At 42.1% G+C, this 21,275-nt stretch overlaps 1 protein-coding gene across 4 annotated transcripts in view; it reads right to left on the bottom strand.

The window, feature by feature from the left end:
* Nucleotides 1-19,501, bottom strand: part of LOC120398001 — a 53,042-nt gene extending 33,541 nt beyond the window's left edge. Inside the window, exons 1-4 of one of the 4 annotated variants that reach the window (XM_039524860.1) lie at nt 19,364-19,501; nt 18,756-18,833; nt 17,176-17,275; nt 14,741-14,809 (exon numbers count right to left, since the gene is read on the bottom strand). In XM_039524860.1, the coding sequence (XP_039380794.1) occupies nt 14,741-14,809; nt 17,176-17,253 (147 nt within the window). In that variant the 5' untranslated portion in view covers nt 17,254-17,275; nt 18,756-18,833; nt 19,364-19,501. Of the gene's footprint in view, nt 1-1,405; nt 2,259-14,740; nt 14,810-17,175; nt 17,276-18,755; nt 18,834-19,363 lie in introns of those variants that run through there. The other 3 variants (XM_039524861.1, XM_039524863.1, XM_039524862.1) reach the window with 3 other exon arrangements.
* Nucleotides 19,502-21,275: the final 1,774 nt, after the last annotated feature.

Genomic DNA, 21,275 nt, shown 5'->3' with positions numbered 1-21,275 from the left:
AATTGTATACTGCTGTACATGGGGGGAATTTCTTCTGGGCAGTCAGCTTATGCCCTTGATTGCATTTTGATTATTGTTTTCATTAACATCAGGGAAGTGACTCCATAGTTGAGGTTGAGAGATCCATTCTATTTCTGACCCCTTTTAAAAAGCTGCTTTGGGACTGAAAATTCTCATGCTAAAATCTCAGGCCACAGGTGAAATTTCTTACAGGATGCTGGAAATAAATTGCTCCAGCTGTTTTTGAGTTATAGGGCTCTGAGAAGTTAGTGTTTGATTTTTAACAAAGAATCTAACTTTGAGAAGCCATAACTCAAAAACTGCTGCTTTTTAGGGTTCAAACCTCCCATGCACTTTGTCCACCACAGTGCATAGGCTAGTTTTTACAGTTTACAAATTCACTTACAAAACATTTTGTTTCATGCACATAAGTAGACAACTCATATCTCTTTATTTAAATCTTACTAAATATGTCCACTTTAAAATGACCCCACAGCAGGATATCAAATCAATATGTGGAAATTCTTCAAATTCCAATTATTTAAGGTCTCCTCTATAATAACCCTGAGGTTTTCCATGAAAGTGAATCTTTCTTTAACAGAAATTTCTAAGCACCTTTTAGAACATAAGAGGATACAGTGTTGCTTGGAATAAAATGCAACAATAGCACCAGAATAGAAGTGTAAATTTCCCCAAGTTCATTTCTATGAGGGTAGTAAACTGAAGTTTAAGTTACCAACTGTTTCATCACTATCAGTGTCACTGACATCATCTGATTAATACGCTTATCCAGTGTGCTTGGTTTCATTTCGAAGGCCAACCCAAAGGAAATGAAGTTGTGATTGCAAATATCAAATATGCAAACATGTTCTGAAGTTTGATAATTCTGGTCTTCACCAACCAGATTTCCTCCTCCTCCCTGCTCTATCTTTTCCACCACTGTGAGAACTGTCCTGATAGAGACAAGCGAGTTCTGGGTTGGTAATGGCAGCAGAGTCTTGAACCCTAGAGGTTCTCTCTCTTTAGGAACAGTGGAGACATTTGCCTTTGGCTCCCCATTCTCTGGGCCAACTGGGGGAGATGGAAGAAAGGAATTCCACAATCCCACAGACTCCTGGATGTATCAAGGTAGCTCGACATGTGCAATTTGTAACATGTACACAGAGGGGAGGAAATCACCTCTAGGGATGGAGTGAGAGTGGCCTCTTCATCTGTACTCCAGAGAGGGGTCCTAGAGCAGGGGGACACCATTTCTCTCACATAGTGCCACACCTAACACTGACTACCCCTAGAGCAGGTGAAGTAATGGCAGACTACACTCTAGGACTCCATCCCCGGGGAAGCAGGTAGGAGAACTGGTCCTTGCTCAGACATGATGCACTACATCTTATGAGCATATACATACTGCAGGTGAAGACCACCATTGCCTCCCCTTTCTGTCTGGAGAAGACTTCCTCAAGGTCCTGACCCCTCTTCTTCAGCTGTCAGATGCTGCCATCAAGTACCCCCCTATTTTCTAGGCTTGTTACAAAGGAAAGTGTTAGTAAACAGGTATAAATCACAGTATATTTTTGAACCAGGTTAGTATAATGGCTAAAGATCATAATTCAATTGTTCTTGAAAGCGTAAGACTTAAATACAACCACACAAAGGTGGCTATAATCAAACCTCCTTTCTGAACGTATCATGCTACATAAAATCCATGTTTATATATTTACCCGTTTAGTCATTGCTTTTTCATTAATCCACACAACAGAAAGAAAACTAATGGTATGTATCTGTATGACGATTGTGAATTTATTCATTTTGGAAAACTTGCACAACCACCCTTGGCTTCTGACCATCCCAATCTCTCACACAAAACATTTACACCAACATATGCCAGGCGAACCTAATCTCATGAACCACTAAAGCTAGATACAGTTACTTTGTCACCTTAGAAAGCCTGGAATCCCAGAGAACCTTGTTTTTAACCCTGGCTATTAATAAGATATCTTTCTTATCTTTTACCTCCTGTCTTAGTTCAGTGCCATTTAAAGGGTAAACTTCAAATATGGTTCTATTCTACCACTTGTTTGCGGGTTTCTGTATTAGACTTTTAAAATTTTGAAAAAAATAAAGTAAATTGAATGCTGTACCTGACTTAGAATGTTACACATAATAATGCAGAGATGAACTCTGCTTGATTATCCAAGAATGGTTCAAAACTGCAGGTCATGGATGTGATACAAGGTAAAGGTACTTTTCACATGAAATCAAGTGTGTCCTAATTTATTTATAATTGTCAATTCATATGAAAAACTAAGGCTTTTTAGAACTTGGAAACTTCTATGTTTAAACATATGTACATACCAAGATAATAGAAAGTTAATTTTGTTTCAATAATCCAAGAACTGATTGCATCAAACATGATATTAACAGTAACTTCAAAACATGATTAACTAAACTTCTTTAATAAAAATAGAATATATGACTATTATATAATGTGGACAAAGGCGAGGTGGAGTATGTTTTGTTGAACGCTTTGTTGGAGTTTATATTCAAACGCATCTCTGCTTCTAAAATGTGCAATTTACCTGCTAATCTGTTTTTTTCCCCCTCAAGTTCCACAATATGCCAGTCCAGACAGAAGATAAGAAAGACTCCAAAAAGTGAAGAGAGCCAGAAAATAAAATTAGAATCCTTAGAACTTCACCCACTTATAGATGTGTAGGCTTAGTCGTAAGCTTCCCAAACAATAGTGGAGTAGTTTCATGCAGTGGAGAGTCTGAATTTATTGTAACATTAGTTCTGGATTTAACAAAAAAAATTTAAGGGGGGTGGAGGGGTGATATAAAATTCCTGACTAACCTCACAAACAGGGTGGAATTTCCAAACTGGCATGAAGAACTTTTTTAAAAGATGTTCATTAATATGTAAAAAAAAAGTTTAAAAAAAAAACCTCTATTCTCAACACCCTTTATACCAATAGTATAAGTAACAGTATGAGAAGTGGTCAGTTCAGAAACAGGCATAAAGTAAGCACTGGAATGTGAGAGACTATCAGACCACTGAAGGTGACTAGCAAATGCAATGTCTCCCGAGTGTACCATGTGAAAACTGCAGCAAAGCACAAATGATTTATACACCTCTAAAAAGGGTGGGAAAGCATTTCCCTTTTGAAACAAAAGGCAACCATGCTTTTAAAGAGACTATGTGACACCAGTCTTCCTTAAAGCACTCCATCACTCAATGGGTTATAGCAGGGGTCGGCAACCTTTCAGAAGTGGCGTGCCAAGTCTTCATTTATTCACTCTAATTTAAGATTTCGCGTGCCAGTAATACATTTTAACCTTTTTAGAAGGTCTCTTTCTATAAGCCTATATTATATAACTAAACTATTGTTGTATGTAAAGTAAACAAGGTTTTCAAAATGTTTAAGAAGCTTCATTTAAAATTAAATTAAAATACTGATCTTATGCCACCAGCCTGCTCAGCTCACTGCCAGCCTGGGGTTCTTTTCACCTAGGCTGGCAGCAGGCTGAGCCGGGATGCTGGCTGGCAAGGGGCCGGCAGCTGGGACCCCAGACCTTGGGGGGGGAGGGGGAGGTTTCAGGGGTCAGGGCAGAGGGCTGGGGGTGTGTGGCGGGGTTTAGGGCAGAAGGCTGGGTGTGGGGGGAGTTCAAGGGTCAGGGCAGAGGGCAGTGGGGGTGTGGGGGAGTTCAGGGCAGAGGGCTGGGGATGTGGGGAGTGCAGGGCAAAAGGCTGGGTTGGGGGTCAGGGCAGAGGGCTAGGGGTGCAGGGCAGAAGGCTGGTGGGTGTGGGGGAGTTCAGGGGTCAGGGCAGAGGGCTGGGAGGTGTGGGGGTCCAGGGCAGAGGGCAGTGGGGGATTCAGGGGTCAGGGCAGAGGGCTGGGTATGTGGGGGGTGCAGGGCAAAAGGCTGGGCTGGGGGTGCAGGGCAGAAGGCTGGAGGGTGTGGGGGTCAGGGCAGAGGGCCGGGGTGTAGGGCAGAAGGCTGTGTGTGTGGGGGGGATCAGGGCAGAGGGCTAGGGTGCTCAGCTTGTGGGGGTGCTCCCAGCCCCCTGCTCTGAGCAGCTCAGGGCAGGGGGCTGGAAGGGATATGTCCTGTTCCACCCCCTTCCCCGCCTCCCCTATGGAGCAGCAAGCACGCTGCCACTCTTCCCCCTCCCCCTCGCAAGGGCCACCAGCTGATTGGCACAGGGAAGGAGAGGGGCAGGAAAGCAGCACGCTGGGGGGAAGAAGTGGTGGAGGGGATAAGCTTGGCTGCTGCAGGACCAAGCTTCTGCCTCCTGCCTCCGCAGGGGAGAGAGGTGGGCCGGGGGGGGGGGGGGGGGAGGAGTGCTGAGTGGGGTTGGGGGCCGGGACCGCGGCAGGCAGCTGCGTGACAAAAATTGCATGCTGTAGGTTGCCAACCCCTGGGAAACCACTTGAGACATAGATGTGAGACATCAGTTTAAGAAAATAATGAGTTATGACAACCACCTTATTTTTAGTTGAGCCTTCAGGAAGGGGTAGAGTCTGAATGAACCATCTGACCAAGCAAAGGGGAAATAAACAAAGACACCTCTATTGAGAAGGTCACTAGAAGGTTTCTCATCACTAAGAGTTCAAAGGGTGGGTCTCTGAAGGTATTAAGAACTAGGCTGAAGTCCAAAGTGACTGGAAAGAGGGGAGTACAACTGAGTTTTTGCTTCTGCTTACCCCCAGTTTCAAAGTCTATCTCGAGGTACATAAGGGTTCCGAATAAGTATGATGAGCTGCAGTGACCCAAAATTTAGGACTTTGGGCAATCCAGCCTAAAGTAACCCTAGGAATTGTTGCCTCTAAATGCACTTAGCTGCCTCGCTTTGCACCAGTCCCAACACCAATAAATTGCAGAAGCAGCCTTCTAAATCCTCTCTCCCTCATTTGCAATCCACTCAAGAGTCAGAATGACAAATATATGAGTCCTCATGAAGCGACAGCACTGGAATAATAGATGGTGTCTGAAAGGAAGGAACAACTTTGATGGTGAGACTGAGATTCAGACAAATTAGAGAGAGAGATTCAGACACTCTAAGAGCTATTCCTAGATCAGTCCAAGTCTACCATAATGGCCTTCTATTCAACTCCATCCATTTTCTACAGAGTCCTGTCCATCACTTGCAAAAAAGACATGCACTGATCAGGTTAAACTCCCATGAATGACTAAATTATTCACTAACAGTTCCCTTAATCAGGAGATGATAGTTATCGACATGTATTTCTAGTATAACCATTACCAATGAATCTATGTATCAAAGAATTTTTGCTTTACTACTGACTTCTGAAGTATTCAGATACTACAGAAGTTAAAAAACAAACAAACAAAGCCAAAAAAACCCTCTTCCATCTCCAACAGGAAAAAATAAATTGCCTGAATGGCATACACAGGTTAAAGTATTTTTTTTTAAACTATGAAATAATTGTGGGAAAGCTAAGGCTAAGAAACGAGTTTTGCATTTAGTCCAATCTCTGGTCATTCTCTCCTCTGTCATCAAGTTTCACAATCTTGGTCCAGCTCTTGAGAAAGTTCTGTCTGTGTTCAGGGATCTTCTCCTAGTAAACAACACAATCACCATATGCATTTGTAAATACATATTTTCCAGATGGCGAAACAAAGATACATAGAGCTTAAGTGATCTGACCCAGGGTCACAAAGGAAGATTGTGGCAGAAGTGAAAATAGAACCCAAGTCTTGTGCTTCAGTCACAAGAACATTCATCCTCTTCTCCTGATGTTGCACTGTCATTTTGACTCTTCTTTGTTTTGTCCATTTTTTCTATATTTTAAGTCAGAGAATATGCAAAACCGGCCTGGTCATGAGCTATCAGAGTTCTCTCTCCACTAACCATAATCAACCATACACTGTAAACAGAAATAAGCCTCACCTCAAAAACCTTGCTTCTCTGATGACAGCTGCCCAATTGTGGAAGAGATGCATGGGGAAGGAGAAGAAGGGGAGACTGCTGCAGAATTTATGTCTAGAAGATATATGATAATTTCAGATCTTAAGAAAATAAAAAGGCCCAATGGAGCTTTGATAGCATTGGTAAGCAACTAAGAAGCCAAAACGATGTGACCACTCAAAATGATACTCATGCAAATATGCCCTAATGAGCTGCTGTGACATTGTGCACTTGCAGGCATGTCCAAGTTAGACTGATGTCCCATGCCTCAGAGTGGAAATGTGGGCCTTCAGAATAAGGCCCCAAAATTTCAGTTCTTAAAAAACACTTATGCCACAATTGTGAAATTTTCTGTATGACTGAACCCTACCCACAGCTAGGTGCAAGTCATCCATTGCACATATATAAGGTATGAATAGACAAAAAAAATCCCTTCATGAAAGGTGTCAAGACCAGTTGTCTCTTCCATGTGAGCCCATTGCCAGGGTCCCTCTTCACCTAATATTTTATTTTACATTGTGTAATTTCAAATGGCGATGCACAATTGTAAATCTCAGCTTCTCAATTTACTAAGATATCAATGAACATAGACCATTCTTCCACAGTCTCTCCAAGTTGTATCTTATGATATCAAGCTTTCTTCCCACTTACAAAACTTTTTTCTGAAGTTAAAATTAATGCACAAAACCCAACTATACATACAACATGATGGGGGCTAATTTAGCTACAACGAGTCAGGAAAAAGATCTTGGAGTTATCATGGATAGTTCTCTGAAGATGTCCATGCAGTGTGCAGAGGCGGTCAAAAAAGCAAACAGGATGTTAGGAATCATTAAAAAGGGGATAGAGAATAAGACTGAGAATATATTATTGCCCTTATATAAATCCATGGTACGCCCACATCTCGAATACTGTGTACAGATGTGGTCTCCTCACCTCAAAAAAGATATTCTAGAACTAGAAAAGGTTCAGAAAAGAGCAACTAAAATGATTAGGGGTTTAGAGAGGGTCCCATATGAGGAAAGATTAAAGAGGCTAGGACTCTTCAGTTTGGAAAAGAGAAGACTAAGGGGGGACATGATAGAGGTATATAAAATCATGAGTGATGTTGAGAAAGTGGATAAGGAAAAGTTATTTACTTATTCCCATAATACAAGAACTAGGGGTCACCAAATGAAATTAATAGGCAGCAGGTTTAAAACAAATAAAAGGAAGTTCTTCTTCACGCAGCGCACAGTCAACTTGTGGAACTCCTTACCTGAGGAGATTGTGAAGGCAAGGACTATAACAATGTTTAAAAGGGGACTGGATAAATTCATGGTGGCTAAGTCCATAAATGGCTATTAACCAGGATGGGTAAGAATGGTGTCCCTAGCCTCTGTTCGTCAGAGGATGGAGATGGATGGCAGGAGAGAGATCACTTGATCATTGCCTGTTAGGTTCACTCCCTCAGGGGCACCTGGCATTGGCCACTGTCGGTAGACAGATACTGGGCTAGATGGACCTTTGGTCTGACCCGGTACGGCCGTTCTTATGTTCTTATAAAAATTTACTAAAGAGAAATCTAACAAAATTCAAAGGACACAAAAACCAACACTGAAATTTCACACAAAAAAGGTAGGAAAGATATGCGTCAACTTATGAACTCTATGTTGTACTAGGAATGAAGACAAGCCTGGACATCTCAAAGACAACCTATGATAGTGCATTAAAACAACTGCCCTCCCCGGCATCCCGAGAAGGTGTTTGACACCTCATTGAAAGACTAACATCAAAAGCCATCAAAACTACAATTCGGAGCCACCAAATATGTCTCTAAACTGCACTGTTGGCCCACCCACTGAAACAATGGCTTTTCTACACAGAGGGGCCGGCAGGGAGGCAAGCATGAAAGAGAGAAGACTCGGGGGAAGGCTGGAACTTCTCACAGTTGGTACATAGTTCACAACAGACCCCTACTTAGGGACATGTTTCTGCTCTGTGGAGGGGGTCCAACCATCACCACACAGAAGGAATGGGTTAGGTGGGGAACTATGGCCAGCCTGAAATGCTGACAAGCCTCAGACTTGCAGGAGAAGTGAGATCAGAGATGGGGAGGGTGTGTCTCATGACTTTTGGTTCTTTTCAAAGACCTCTGTTGAAAAAAAGCTCTTGAGTGTTCAGATTTAAAGTTTCTATGGTTAAGAAATTCCTTTGCTAAGCCTGTGGTTCCTTGCTTTCCTGACATGCTGTCCCCAAAAGGGTTAAACTAGAAGCCCAGGCTGCCCACAGCCTAGGTAGAGCTCAGGTGAAGCACGTAAAAGCAACTGACAGGTTCAGGAAGTCTCAGACACTGGTTTTGAAATATAGGGTGACTGGTTAGTGATACCACACATCCCAAAGAAGGGTGTCAGGCAAGAGGTTTGAGCCTGGGAGTATGCAGTCTTGTTCCAGAGCTAGAAACAATGACTAGATTCTACCTGGACACATTTGGCTTAGAAGCATGTGGAATCCAGTGACTGGGTCCACTTGCAACAGACTGGTGACCAAACAGTGGAGTACAGAGCCCTATTGTAACAAAAGCAGCCCACATTGAAGAGAAAAAAAATAGAGATTTATTTCCAGTTTCAAAGTAGATTTCAAAACATAATTAACTATGAAGCTGCTAATAAATATGGCAATTCTCCTTCCGCAATTTAAAAAAAATAAAATAAAAAACCCATCACAGAGCTCCCAGTGCTTTTTAGACATGGGTGAATTCAGTGCTCATGAAAGATGCCCTGGAGACTGGAAAATAAGTAAAGAAATTCAAACTAAATGCAGCAAGAGCAGCAGTAATGCAAGCTTCCAGATGTTGTCACAATAGCGTGCCTCAACTCCGACCTGGAGCAATCAACTAACGGGGCTAAAAAAGTAGTTTGGCCTGCAGGCAATTCTTGGCTTTTCAGGCTGCCAAATGCAGTGATAGTTTTGGATGAGATCATCCATCTCTTCGGAACTGGAATGAGGTCAAAAAGGAAAGAAGAGTGACCCTGCCTATAAAGTGGTACCATCTCAAAAGTCAGGGGTAGGCAACCTGCGGCACACAAGCTGATTTTCAGTGGCACTCACACTGCCCAGGTCCTGGCCACCAGTCCAGGGGGCTCTGAATTTTAATTTAATTTTAAATGAAGCTTCTTAAACATTTTGAAACCTTATTGACTTTACATACAACAATAGTTTAGTTATATATTATAGACTTATAGAAAGAGACCTTCTAAAAACGTTAAAATATATGACTGGCATGCGAAACCTTAAATTAGAGTGAATAAATGAAGATTCGGCACACCACTTTTGAAAGGCTGCCGACCTCTGTCATAAGTCAAATTCCAAACCTAAAAAAAAGGGAAGGGACCCAAAAACTGAGCAAAAAACACGCGAGTTATAAACAGCATGCCTCTGATTTTTTAATAAAATTATAAAGTTAGTAGATGAAAGGTAAGGTACATATAAATATTTGGATTTTAGTAAGACACTTGGTACAGAATCAACACTCCACTTTCAAAATTTATTAAAATTGGCATGGATATGGATACTCACATAAATAAAAAAAAAGAGTACTAAGTTCAGAGTGGGGAAGGAGAGGGTGAGGAAGTACCCACAGAAACCTAAGGTTGATATGGTCATATTTTACATCTTCATTACTGGAAACAGTTAACACCACCATAATAAAATCTGGAAGTCTGACCACCAATGGAGTACAAAGGAAACAGCTACTTAGAACGTAGAAACGACCAGGAAAAAAAGAAGGAAAAAAAAGATTAATTTGGAGAAAATGCAAATTAGTGTTCAGGGTTGGGTGGGGTGGAATTGGGAACAGATATTCAATAGGAGAGAAATCTGGCAGCAATTCTGAAGAAAAGCTGAGCGATGGACAGCAAATTAGATACAAATTTTATGCTACAAAGGCAGAGGTGTCACATAGCAGTGAAGCAACTGTCCTCTACATAGTTTTGATACAACCACACCCAGAATACTGAACTCAGTTTAGAATGCTTCACTATCGATACATTCAAGAAAGTTCGGAGAACTGTAACCAAAATAATCTAGGATCTTTAAAGAGGTTTAAGAGAAGTCTAGCACCTTATACTTTTCCAGATAAATCTGAACCATGGAAAATCTGAACCATGGATTCAATTATATAATCTGGTGGACTATAACTCCTTTGCCAAACCTTCAGGAGCATGAATAGTAGCCTAGGGCCATGTCACATGAAAAAAAAAGATTAGTTTACACTTTACACGAGTTCCTTAGACTATACAGACTTTTATCCCTAGCCTTAAAGAATAATTTTGCATTTCTGTTGTTAGCTATTAAGATGCAAATCACCTGTAAAGAGAGTACACACAGACATTTCATCAGCAGAGTATTCAAAGGTTTTCTTCAGAACTCCATCAATCTTGTGCACTGGGTTAGTGGTTGAAGAACTTTCTACATTTGGAGAGGATTGGTTAAGGTCCAATGCATCACTTGGTATGAACCCTAACTAAAATGTATTTCTTCAGCTATCTATGCAATCTATACAATCCAGAAAAAAAAATATGTCTGGATTTTCACTGAGAGATGAAGCTAGAAATTCTACTGCAGAATAAACTGCTGAGTTTGACAAGGATTATTTCCAGGTCCTCTCTATTTCCAGAAGGAAAAACTTGAGAAGTCTGGTCAGCTTTCCTAAGCATGCTCAGTTCTAAGTTTTCTTGCACCTTCTCACTTGGTCATGAGCATTCATCACTAAGGGCTTGTTTACACTTGAAACTCTACAGCAGCACAGTTGAAGTAGCACTTCAGTGTAGACACTACTTATGCCAACTGAAAGGGTTCTCCCATTGACATAAGTAATCCACCTCCTCCATTGACCTAATGCTGTCTACACTGGGAATTATATTGGCTTACATCATCATTCAGGGCTATGAATTTTTCACACTCCTGAATGATGTAGCTGTGTCAACCTAACTTCTTGGTGTAGACCAGGCCTAAGTCCAAGAGAGGTTCTCTGTCCTCCACATTTGAAGTAATACAAGTCTCATTCCAAACTGGCTCCAAAGTTCACTTCCCCTATGTTTCTTCCACTAGTCAGGATGTTTTAGCAGTAGATTTTGGTGTTGAGACTTAAACTTTCAAGAAAATGCTAACGTACGAACGCTAAGTCAGGAACTATAGTGGAAACAAACTATGGCTAACAAGACATCATACCATATGATGGAGTGTTTTATTACTTTAACCCAGAACCTAGCTACTATCAGGCATGAACAATTGCACCAAATACCTGTCACGGTGTTGCTCACTTGAAGATTAGACTTCTGCCTCAGCCACTGGGCAAGAAATCTTGGTGACACATTTAAGTGTGTCCTCTCCATCAAGAATAAGTGGCTGATGCATATAAAAAATTTATTGTACTATTAATATTTACTATTTATAAAAGCTACAATGAAAGCCACTGTTTATGCACTATTTATAGCTTTAAGACATGAATCTAGATTGGGAGCATTTTCTTTCTTGCTTATAGGTTTGTTTAGTTGTTGTTTTTTAACTGCCATCTTAATTTTTTCCCCTTAACAGATGCTCCATGGAGGGTCCAAAGGAAGTGAGGTAGAGACATGGTACTCTTCTTCTGGTATCTAGAACTGACAACTGATGGTAAGCATTGAGGATGTCTCCTGGAGAAATTGTAACTCTTCAGTTTTCCTTTGTGTATTTTATATGTCATGGTCTTCACTTTCAGTCTGCCAGTTGAGCGCTGAATAACCGTTTTGCAAACAGAACCCTGTCCAGCCTTAGAATGCTGATTCTCAGAAGCCAAAAGCCAGTAACTGAATTGAAGCACTTCCAGTTCCATTGTGACAGGATATTAAAAAAAGAAAACAAAACACTTTACAAAGCACCTTTCATAGAATTTTTCCTCAGTTAGTTCATTCACAAAGAGAAATAAAAATGACTATGACTGGTCATCAGCTCAGGGTAAGAACTCGCCTTTGACTTGTCCAGGCCTTTTGAGCAGTGGTAAGCACCAATTACAGACACTAGAACTAAACAATATCTCAGAAGTTTCTGTATTAATTCTATCCTTGGATGGGAAAATTTATTAGAAGAAAAATAACTTGCACCTGTACAGGTTACGACAGATACTTTGTTGAAAATAGCTAGATTCCTTTTCCTATAACACCCATCCTAGACTGTTGCAGCATGCTAATGGCATTATAATTAAGAGAGAAAGCACTTTTATTCCAAATCTCCATTCTGAATAGTTTATATCAGAAGAGAGTTGACAGTTTTTCAAAGAGACATTAAGGGCCCAAGAGCAAACTATCCCACTGTGTAGGGAAGATAGAAAGTATGACAAGAGACCACATAGGCATAACCAGGAGATCTTAAATGATCTGAAACTCTAAAAAGAAGCCTACAAAAAGTGGAAACTAGGTCAAATTACAGAGTATGAAAAGAAAAACACCACAAGTATGTAGGGACAAAATTAGAAAGGCCAACACACAAAATGAGATTAAACTAGCTAGAAACAAAGGGTAACAAGAAAATATTTTACAAACACACTAGAAGCAAGAAGATGATCAAGGACAGGGTAGGCCTGTCACTCAATGAGGCGGGGGAAAACAATAACAGAAAATGTGGTAATGGCAGAATTGCCAAATGATTTTTTTGTTTTCATTTTCACCAAAAAAGTTTAGTAGCAATTGGACCTCTAACAGTGAATGCCAGTTAAAATTAGGTCAGATCAGAGGCTAAAATAGGGAAAGAACAAGTTAAAAATTAAACAAGTTAGGCCCTGATGACTTGAGGACATCTGATGAAATACATTCTAGAATACTCAAGGAGCTGACTGAGGAGATATCTGAGCCATTAGGGATTATCTTCAAAAAGTCATGGAAGATGGGAGAGATTACAGAGGTCTGGAAAAGGGGTAAATATAATGCCAATCTATAGAAAAGAGAATAAGGACAACCCGGGGAATTATAGACCAGTCATCTTAACTTCAGTACCCAGAAATATAATGTAGCAAATAATTAAGCAATCAGTTTACAGACACCTAGAAGATAAAAGGACAGGGTGGATAAAAATCAAAGATTTTTTTTTAATCGATTAAAATCAATTTTTTGGATAAAATGATTTTTGAGGGAAAAAAACCATCTAAAGATAGTTTTAGATAAGATACATTACACATTAATGCTGTTTCACTGGGAAATGGTCCCGCAAACCAGCAGAAGGTGCCTGTGCCTAGGACAGGTAAGAATGAGTGCCTTACGTCCCAAGCCCAGGACAGGAAAGGATGGGGAGACTAAATTTATAGGGTTATGCCTTGAACCCCCAGTAGGTGGGGTGCCCTAGATTCTGTGAGTAACACCTTAACCTCCAAAACCAGTTACTCTAGCAAAGACCTGTCCCTTCATTACTGCTCAGTTTTAAATTGTATTTTAAGTATTACTCAAGCAATGGGACATTTCTAAAAGATTAGTAACTGCTGGGAAGTTGAAAGCCTAATTAATTATTTCAGAATTTTACTCTTTTTCCTCAGTGTTATTCTTTCATAGTGAATTTTTTAAAATGTGAGAATGGTGGTAATGCCATAGAAGCAAATTTAAGAGATTGCCTGTAGAGTAATCTCAATTATTTTTGTTTTCAGAAATGTTGTCATTACATTACTAAAAAAATAATAAAATAAAATACTAATGAGCAACTGACTCAATAGAATTAAAAGCAAGTAAAGGCGGTGAGGGACAACACTTAAGTTAGACTACTGATTTGTGAAGCTGTAAGAAATAAATAAAAAGTTCATTCTTTGAGAAATGATGTAAAGAAAGTCTCCCGACTGGATATTAAAGTCTTTTTAAAATGAAAGGTTTTTTGCCTGGCCTGTGAGGAAAACCCAACTTTAAGAACAAACTTGAAGCCTCACACTTCTGAGGCAGCTAGAGACCAGGTGAGTTACAAGATACCATGTTTGATTTCTAGTAATACAGGAGGGAAAGAAGGTCACTAAAAGTGCCATTAAGAATGCATCCCTCATTGAGGCAGCTCTTGTTGCCAACCAAGGATGCAGTCTGATGACACCAGGTAGAAATAACAGAAGAAAACACTAGCCATTGAAGTTCCATTACTGAACTTAATAATAATCTTAGACTAACCGAAAAAAGATTAACTAATGTTCAGTTAACCAAAAGAGTATAAGAACTGTAGAACCTGCCTAACAATTTTGAAACCTTTCTGATTTACAGTATTTTCTAGTAAGAAGTTACCTACTTGTATCAAATTATAACAGCAACTTTACTGTTATTGGTTTTACTTATGGTTATTATATTTAAACCCTCACATAAAAATGCAAATAATGTTCCTTCCTAACTAGAGTTAGTTATTTCTAATTTATAATCACACTGGAGGTTTTCTCCAAATTTAAGGTCAGTTGTATGGAATCAGGGAAATTGAGCCACATTTTCCTTTTAAATTGCAGAGGGAAAAGACTTTGCAGGTCAGGCAACCTTAAATACACACAGTTCACAATATGTGCATATTAACTTCACTTAAAAGTTAAATTGTAAGTATAGCTGTATTTCAAAAAAATAAAGTGTATTGTATACATTTAACAATTTTAACAATGTTTCAAAAGGCTCAAAATACCAGCACTGGACAATTTTCTGGGGATTTCATTTTCAGAAAAACTGGTGAAACAAAGCAAATTACAGAAGCATTCAAAATTTTTTTTAAAAGACAACTACTTACAATAAGTTTACAGAAAATTTAGAAATGTGAAGTTTATACATAAGACATTAAAATCGCATTACATTACCTTTTTATGTTTTGCTCCACGGAAGTGTGACTGAAGGCTTATAGAACTCATACATGGAACTTTACAAACCTAAAGAAATTAATTACAGTCAATTACACTACAGCCAACTTTAGTATAAAAATACTGTTGTGCAAGCACAGCAAATAGGTCTGCAGTTATGGACTGTTCTGCAGAGTATTGGTGGGTGGTCTGTGCTGAAATAGATGATCACATGATGCAAAGGGCATGGAGAAGAAGCTGGAGACAAGAAGGACTGTAACACCAACCCAATAATTATCATAAGATCTCAGAGTATCATCAGTGTAAGGTCAGCACAAAAATTGTTGACTGTTAACACAAAACAATGACTGAAGGAAGACATCAAATCTATTAATATTTCCTGCTGTTTTAAGGGACAGCAGAACTCCTCTACTGACACCAGCTCAAACAAGCAGAAAAAGGGGGCAGTTGAGGCCTTGGTTTATTACTTCTAGAAATAATAGAGCTGGATGCATATCATATGCTGGATCTCTTCTTCCTGATGCAGATATTTTGCCTCATTTTGTCAGAGGTGATGCCTCACTGAAGGAACTCCATCAAAGCGGTACAAAATGCGTAAAAAGTCACATACTTCAACAAAATCAATTTATTGGATTTAGCCTTACACTTTGACAGTGTTAAAATTCAGCACAGGACTCTGTAGAGCAGTGGTCTCCAACCTTTTTTATGCCCAACATCACTTTTTGAATTTAAGGGCTACCCAGGATCTACCCTGCCCCTCCCCCAAAGCCCCACCCACTCCACACATACACCCTTACTCTCCGCAGGGGTGGCTCCAGGCACCAGCATGTCAAACGTGTGCTTGGGGCGGCAAGCCACTGGGGGCACTCTGCTGGTCACTGCAAGGGCAGCAGGCAGGCTGCCTTCGGCGGCTTGCCTGCGGAGGGTCCGCTGGTCCCGCGGCTTAAGCGGACCTGCGGGAAGTCCACCGAAGCCGTGGGACCAGCGGACCCTCCGCAGGCATGGCGCCAAAGGCAGCCTGCCTGCCGAGCTTGGGGCGGCAAAATGCCTAGAGCCGTCCCTGACTCTCCCCCACCCTCACCGAGCTAGGGTGGGGCGTGGGGATGTGAGCTCTGGGCTGGGGCCGAGGGGTTTGCAGTGTGGGAGGGGGCTCTGAGCTGGGTCTGGGACAGGGGGTTGGAGTGCAGGAAGGGGTGAGGGGTGCAAGCTCTGGGAGGGAGTTTTGGTGCGGGAGGGGGTTCTGGGCTGGGGCAGAGTGTTGGGGTGCAGGAGGAGTTTTGGGGGTGCTGGCTCTGGGAAGGGGCTCAGGGCTGGGGTTAGGTGTGCAGGAGGGGGTTTGTGATGCTGGTTCCAGGACAGGGCTCAGGGCTGGGGTGCGGCCTCCCACCCAGCGGCACCTACCTTGGGCGACTCCCGGTCGACGGCACAGCAAGGCTAAGACAGACTCCCTGCCTACCCTGGCCCCACACTGCTCCCGGAAGGGGCCAGCGTGCTACTGCGGCCCCTGGGGAGAGCGGGGGGCACGTGGCTCCGCGTGCTGCCCCTCTCTGCAAGCACCGCCCCAACAGCTCCCATTGGCCACAGCTCTCCATCCCCAATGGGAGCTGCGGGGGCGGTGCTTGCAGGCATGGACACTAATACTATACAAATAATACACGACCAGGATTCTATTCTGGGTCACTTGAGGCTGAAGCCTTTGAGCCTTTCTAGGTTGGCTTCTTATCTGATTAAACTGAAAGGTTTGAAGGACATATGACAACAACAGGCACTCTCTAGGATTCAAGTGTTCACAGGAACATTGCTGAGGAAATTTTGCAGTCAAGCCAACTGTGGACCTCTTGAATCAGAGTCATACTTATCCTTGAAAGACATGGAACAATTTCTCCTGAAGCAACTTGGGTACAAGTAAGACAAAAAGGATCCCATGTTATAAAGTAGATGACTTAATCCAGAAAGTGGAGAAGCTATTTTCTAGCTAGATCTATTTTCTAACTGGGAGGAAATGAATTGTGCTAACACTGATCACAAACTACTTCAGTCCAGCACCTAAAGGAACAGGTTCATGGGACACAGCAGGACCAGATTATTAAGATCATACACACAAACTAATAAATTTAATATGGGACCTAACTAGAAGTGCTTAACACACTGTTTTTTCAACATGGGTGGGAGAGGGGACCAATATTTAATTACTCCTGTTGTTACATATCTAATTTTGTGTTTGCTTTCTGGCTCTCTTGCAGGCTACCAGCATCATCCACATTACTAAAAAGTTACCTGATTGCTGCACTTTGACCCCTAGGGGCTAGCCAGTAAAGATCATAATACTGCACTGTATGACAGACCTAAGTTCAGGAGTAAAATGTATTCACTAGATCACACAAAACGATGTTATATAATCCATACTTTAAAAAAACACCAAGAAATCGACTCACCTCGCAATAAAATATCTTTTTCTCAGATTCTTGTTTAACATCTTCTGGTTTAGCATCATCCACATTGGTGGTGCTCATCTTGTAAAAGTGGATCAGAGCACTTTAAAAAACAATAAATTTACATCTTATTTACACATTTATTTTTTCAGCTTAAAACTATTAGTGGAAGAATACCTATATGTAAATTATTAGATACTTGAAATGCAGAAAACATCTGAATAGAACCTCTAACACAAAGCAAAAGCATTTTCTACGGTGGTCTTAATTATGCAATATTTTTACCACAAAAACAAGGACGAATATTTTGTTAAAGTCCAACAAGCTACTAAAAGATATTTGATCTTATTCACTGTACCTGTCTTAGACACATACACTTCTTTGTAGTTATCTGTAGTTATATGGCTTACAATCTTTTACAAATTGAAACGAGGAACACGATTCATTAAATTCATTTTCTTTAAAACGCTTGACTGCTCTATCACCACGCTTGCTTCAGTTATATCGGGGCTTTTCTGAACACAGAAGATGCACCAATTTTTTTAATTAAAGGTGTGACTGTTTAACCAATTTAGTTAAAACTTGTGCAACTTTGTGTCTGGACACACGTGCAAGCTAAAATAATAAAAACTAGGTTTAAGTTGATGATCTAATATGTACCCATCATTCAAGTGTTAATTTCAATGATAAAATCTGCCCACTAGAAAATGTACGTTACTTATTGCTATACTAGCTGAAAATTTATTTCAGTACCATGTAAATATCCGTGGTGCCTATGTTTTTCTATAATATATCTCACATTCAATCTGTTTTCATACAACTGTGTGCCAAGTTATCTGCATTTTATTCTGTTTTACTGACATTAGTAAAAGTATCAAGTATGTGTTACAGTTAAGGTGATCACCAGCATAACTGGCAGTTGCTGATAGCTTTCAAGTCCAAGGCAGAAAAACAAATTATAAACGGAAAGTTATAATTTCCTGTGTCTTTTCAACACCAATCCTTTTACACATTCTTCTATATCAGAAATGAGATAATGATTTGTAAATACCACTATTACTCAGCATTAATAAATTTAGCCAATATTAATCAGGCTTAATAAATCCAGTCTTCTCAATGAAGAAATATTAACATACTCAATTCAGAAGTACATTGAACAACTAGATTTGAAATATTTTCACTGCCTGATATAGTTAACAGGAAACAAGAATCATCATCCATTCACTGAAACTAAAGCTAACCAATCTCCAAGCGGACACCTCCCAGCCCCATGGCAAGGGAAAACTAGCTAGCTGGCGATGGTGACAGTTACCTTTCACCACCATAGCAAGATTGGGACGAAGATATCAGTCCAGCACATTTGAGTGATGGCAGAGATCATAGGCATCCCCCCACAGGACTGTGACTGTGGAGAGTGAGTAGCTGTACTAGAGCAGGGTGCATTGGGCACCACTATTAGCATGGTTCTTAGGAGGTGTTAAGCAGGCCCAGATTATCAACACAGAGAACAAAGTGCTGGAGAGTGGGAGGATCCTCTTTTCCAATCCCTGAGTTACACAGTAATATAAAAAGGCCATAGTCACCAGCTGGGGTAGAGGAGGAGAGTAGAACTCAGAGCCTCAGGCCAGAGAAGATAAGAGGACGGCAGAGGAACGTGGATGCTGCAGAGACAAGAGCCATTGTAAGCTTCGAGACTGACACCAGTACAGTCCCCAGTGCCCTGCCCCCCAGCCCTTCTGCCACAGCCCCATCTCCCAGCCCCCCAGCCCCTTCCCCATGCCCTGCCCCCCAGCCCTTCTGCCACAGCCCCATCCCCATCCCCCTGCCCTGCCCCCCAGCCCTTCTGCCACAGCCCCATCCCCCCATCTCCCAGACCCTTCCCCATGCCCTGCCCCAGCCCTTCTGCTACAGCCCCATCTCCCTGCCCCCAGCCCTTCTGCTACAGCCCCATCTCCCAGCCCTTTCCCCATGCCCTGCCCCCAGCCCTTCTGCCACAGCCCCATCCCCTGCCCTGTCCCCCAGCCACAGCCCCAGCCCCTGCCCGCCACAGCCCCTCCCCCATCTCCCAGCCCCTCCCCCGTGCCCTGTCTGCCCCCGTGCTCTGCCCCCCAGCCCTTCTCCCCGTGCCCGGCCGAACTCCCCCCGAGCCCCTGCCGATGAGACCAGGGCGCCCCCTCCCGGCTCCACTCACCGGCCGGCGCCGGGACGCTCCCGAAGAAAACCCCAGCGACGGTACCTCAGGGAACGCGCAACTACATCCGGGACCCCAACTCAAAACGTCACTTCCGCCCCTCACTGCAGAGCCCGCGAGACTGAGCACGGTTACGGTACGTGAGAAAGAGCGGGGAGGGATTGACGGCAGGACTCCCTCCCAGCCAATGAGAGAGAGATTTTTACAATCAGCCAATAGAAGAGGGAGAGTGGAAGCCTCTAACCAATAGGAGGAGCGGGATCTCAGGGCGCTCCCTGTAGCGGCAACAGTTGAAGGGTTGCGGGTTCAGGGCGCCTTCCTGGCTCGGGGGCCGGAAGCGGGTCTGTCTGTGGCCGCCCTCACGGCGCGCCGGATCCTGCCTAGAGCAAAGCCGCCCCCTGCCTGCAGTGTGGGGGGAGGGGTAGCTCAGTGGTTTGCGCGTTGGCCTGCTGAGCCCGGGGTTCAATCCTTGAGGGGGCGTTCAGGGATCTGGGGCAAGAACAAAAACGGTCAGGGGCAGCGCTTGGTGCTGCTAGTGAAGGCAGGGGACTGGACTTGGTGACCTTTCAAGGGCCCTTCCAGCTCCATGAGAGAGGTACAGCTCCATATGCTGCCTTGGCACAGACCAGAGACGGGGGCTGCAGCCAGCAGTGCTCTGACGTGGGGCTGCAGCCAGGCACACCCAACAGGCATTTGGTCACTGCTGGCACTGGCTCTGCTCCACTTTACCAAGAAGCCCTTAATGGAGAGTGGGGGTCTTGCTCTCCTGAAGCACTGGCCCTGCTTTATTGATAGCCTGTTGGCACAGATACTGCCATGATCACACACACACAGAAATCGGTTCTAGGCAGACCTCCAAACGGCAATTAAAATTATCACAATGATGCATGTGATTGACAATGAAGAGTGCTACCATCTCTCACACTTTTATCACAAGTCATCTAGTACCTGGGGCCCTGTTCTTAAAAACCCGACTCCTGAAGTCCCATTTATGGGAGAATCTCAGCTTTAATCTTTTTAAGTTTCTAGCCTCTATGCTTATGGAGAAAAGCTTGCCTGCAAATGTGATCCCTAGAGGTTCAAAAAACAAATGAAAAGAACCTATAACTTACTATGATTTTTAAGCCAACCTTATAAGTTTTGGGGGCCTGGCACTGGTTTCTGCACCAATAACCTATGCCTAGGCTATTGCAGCATTTAGGCCTCAATTCAGTGGGACATGAGCAGGAGAATACTTCCAGACACACTTCAGATTTGAGTTATCATGGGCTTTTTTTGCATTTTCAATGTACTTTGGCTGCTGGAAATTTGTCAGAAGTCAATGACCTTTCCAGTTCATTTCCTGGTCACAACCCAGCCTTATAGAAGTGCTAGTATTGCTTATTATATTCCCAGAGTTTTTAGTTTTCAATATTTGGAGAACAAATTGAGATTTGATATACTCACAGGATCCTTACCATCCACAATGTTTATTTTGAACACACATTTCTGCTGCTATCTCCTTAGAAAGTGTTCAACCTTATTACAGTACTATTGTGTTGCTTACATTTTTACTGGCAAACTGTCCATGTGGATTGCTGTATGTGCTGGTATACAAATATGGTATGGCTCTCTGCCAGGGGATAGAAAGGCAACAAAGATGTCTCAGATTCATCTTGCCATTGTGCAGTTTGAATTCACCACTTAGTAAGAGCTGTTGTTTTGCTAATTTGACTGTAGTCTTTTTATTCTTTAGAGAGAGAAGATAAATGAAAATGTATTGATTATTTTTCATGTAAAAGTAAATATTTATTATCAAATGCTTAATTTTACATTTCTCAACAGTATTAAATGTAAACTATAAATTAAGAAATACACATGAAAGCTCTAAAAGCGGTGTGAAAAAGTACAAAATTACATTCTAGTACACACG

The sequence above is a fragment of the Mauremys reevesii genome, linkage group 2, assembly GCF_016161935.1.
Source record: "Mauremys reevesii isolate NIE-2019 linkage group 2, ASM1616193v1, whole genome shotgun sequence".
Lineage (NCBI taxonomy): Eukaryota > Metazoa > Chordata > Testudines > Geoemydidae > Mauremys > Mauremys reevesii.
Note: the sequence above shows the minus strand (reverse complement) of the source record. Positions and strands in the feature narration are given on the sequence as shown.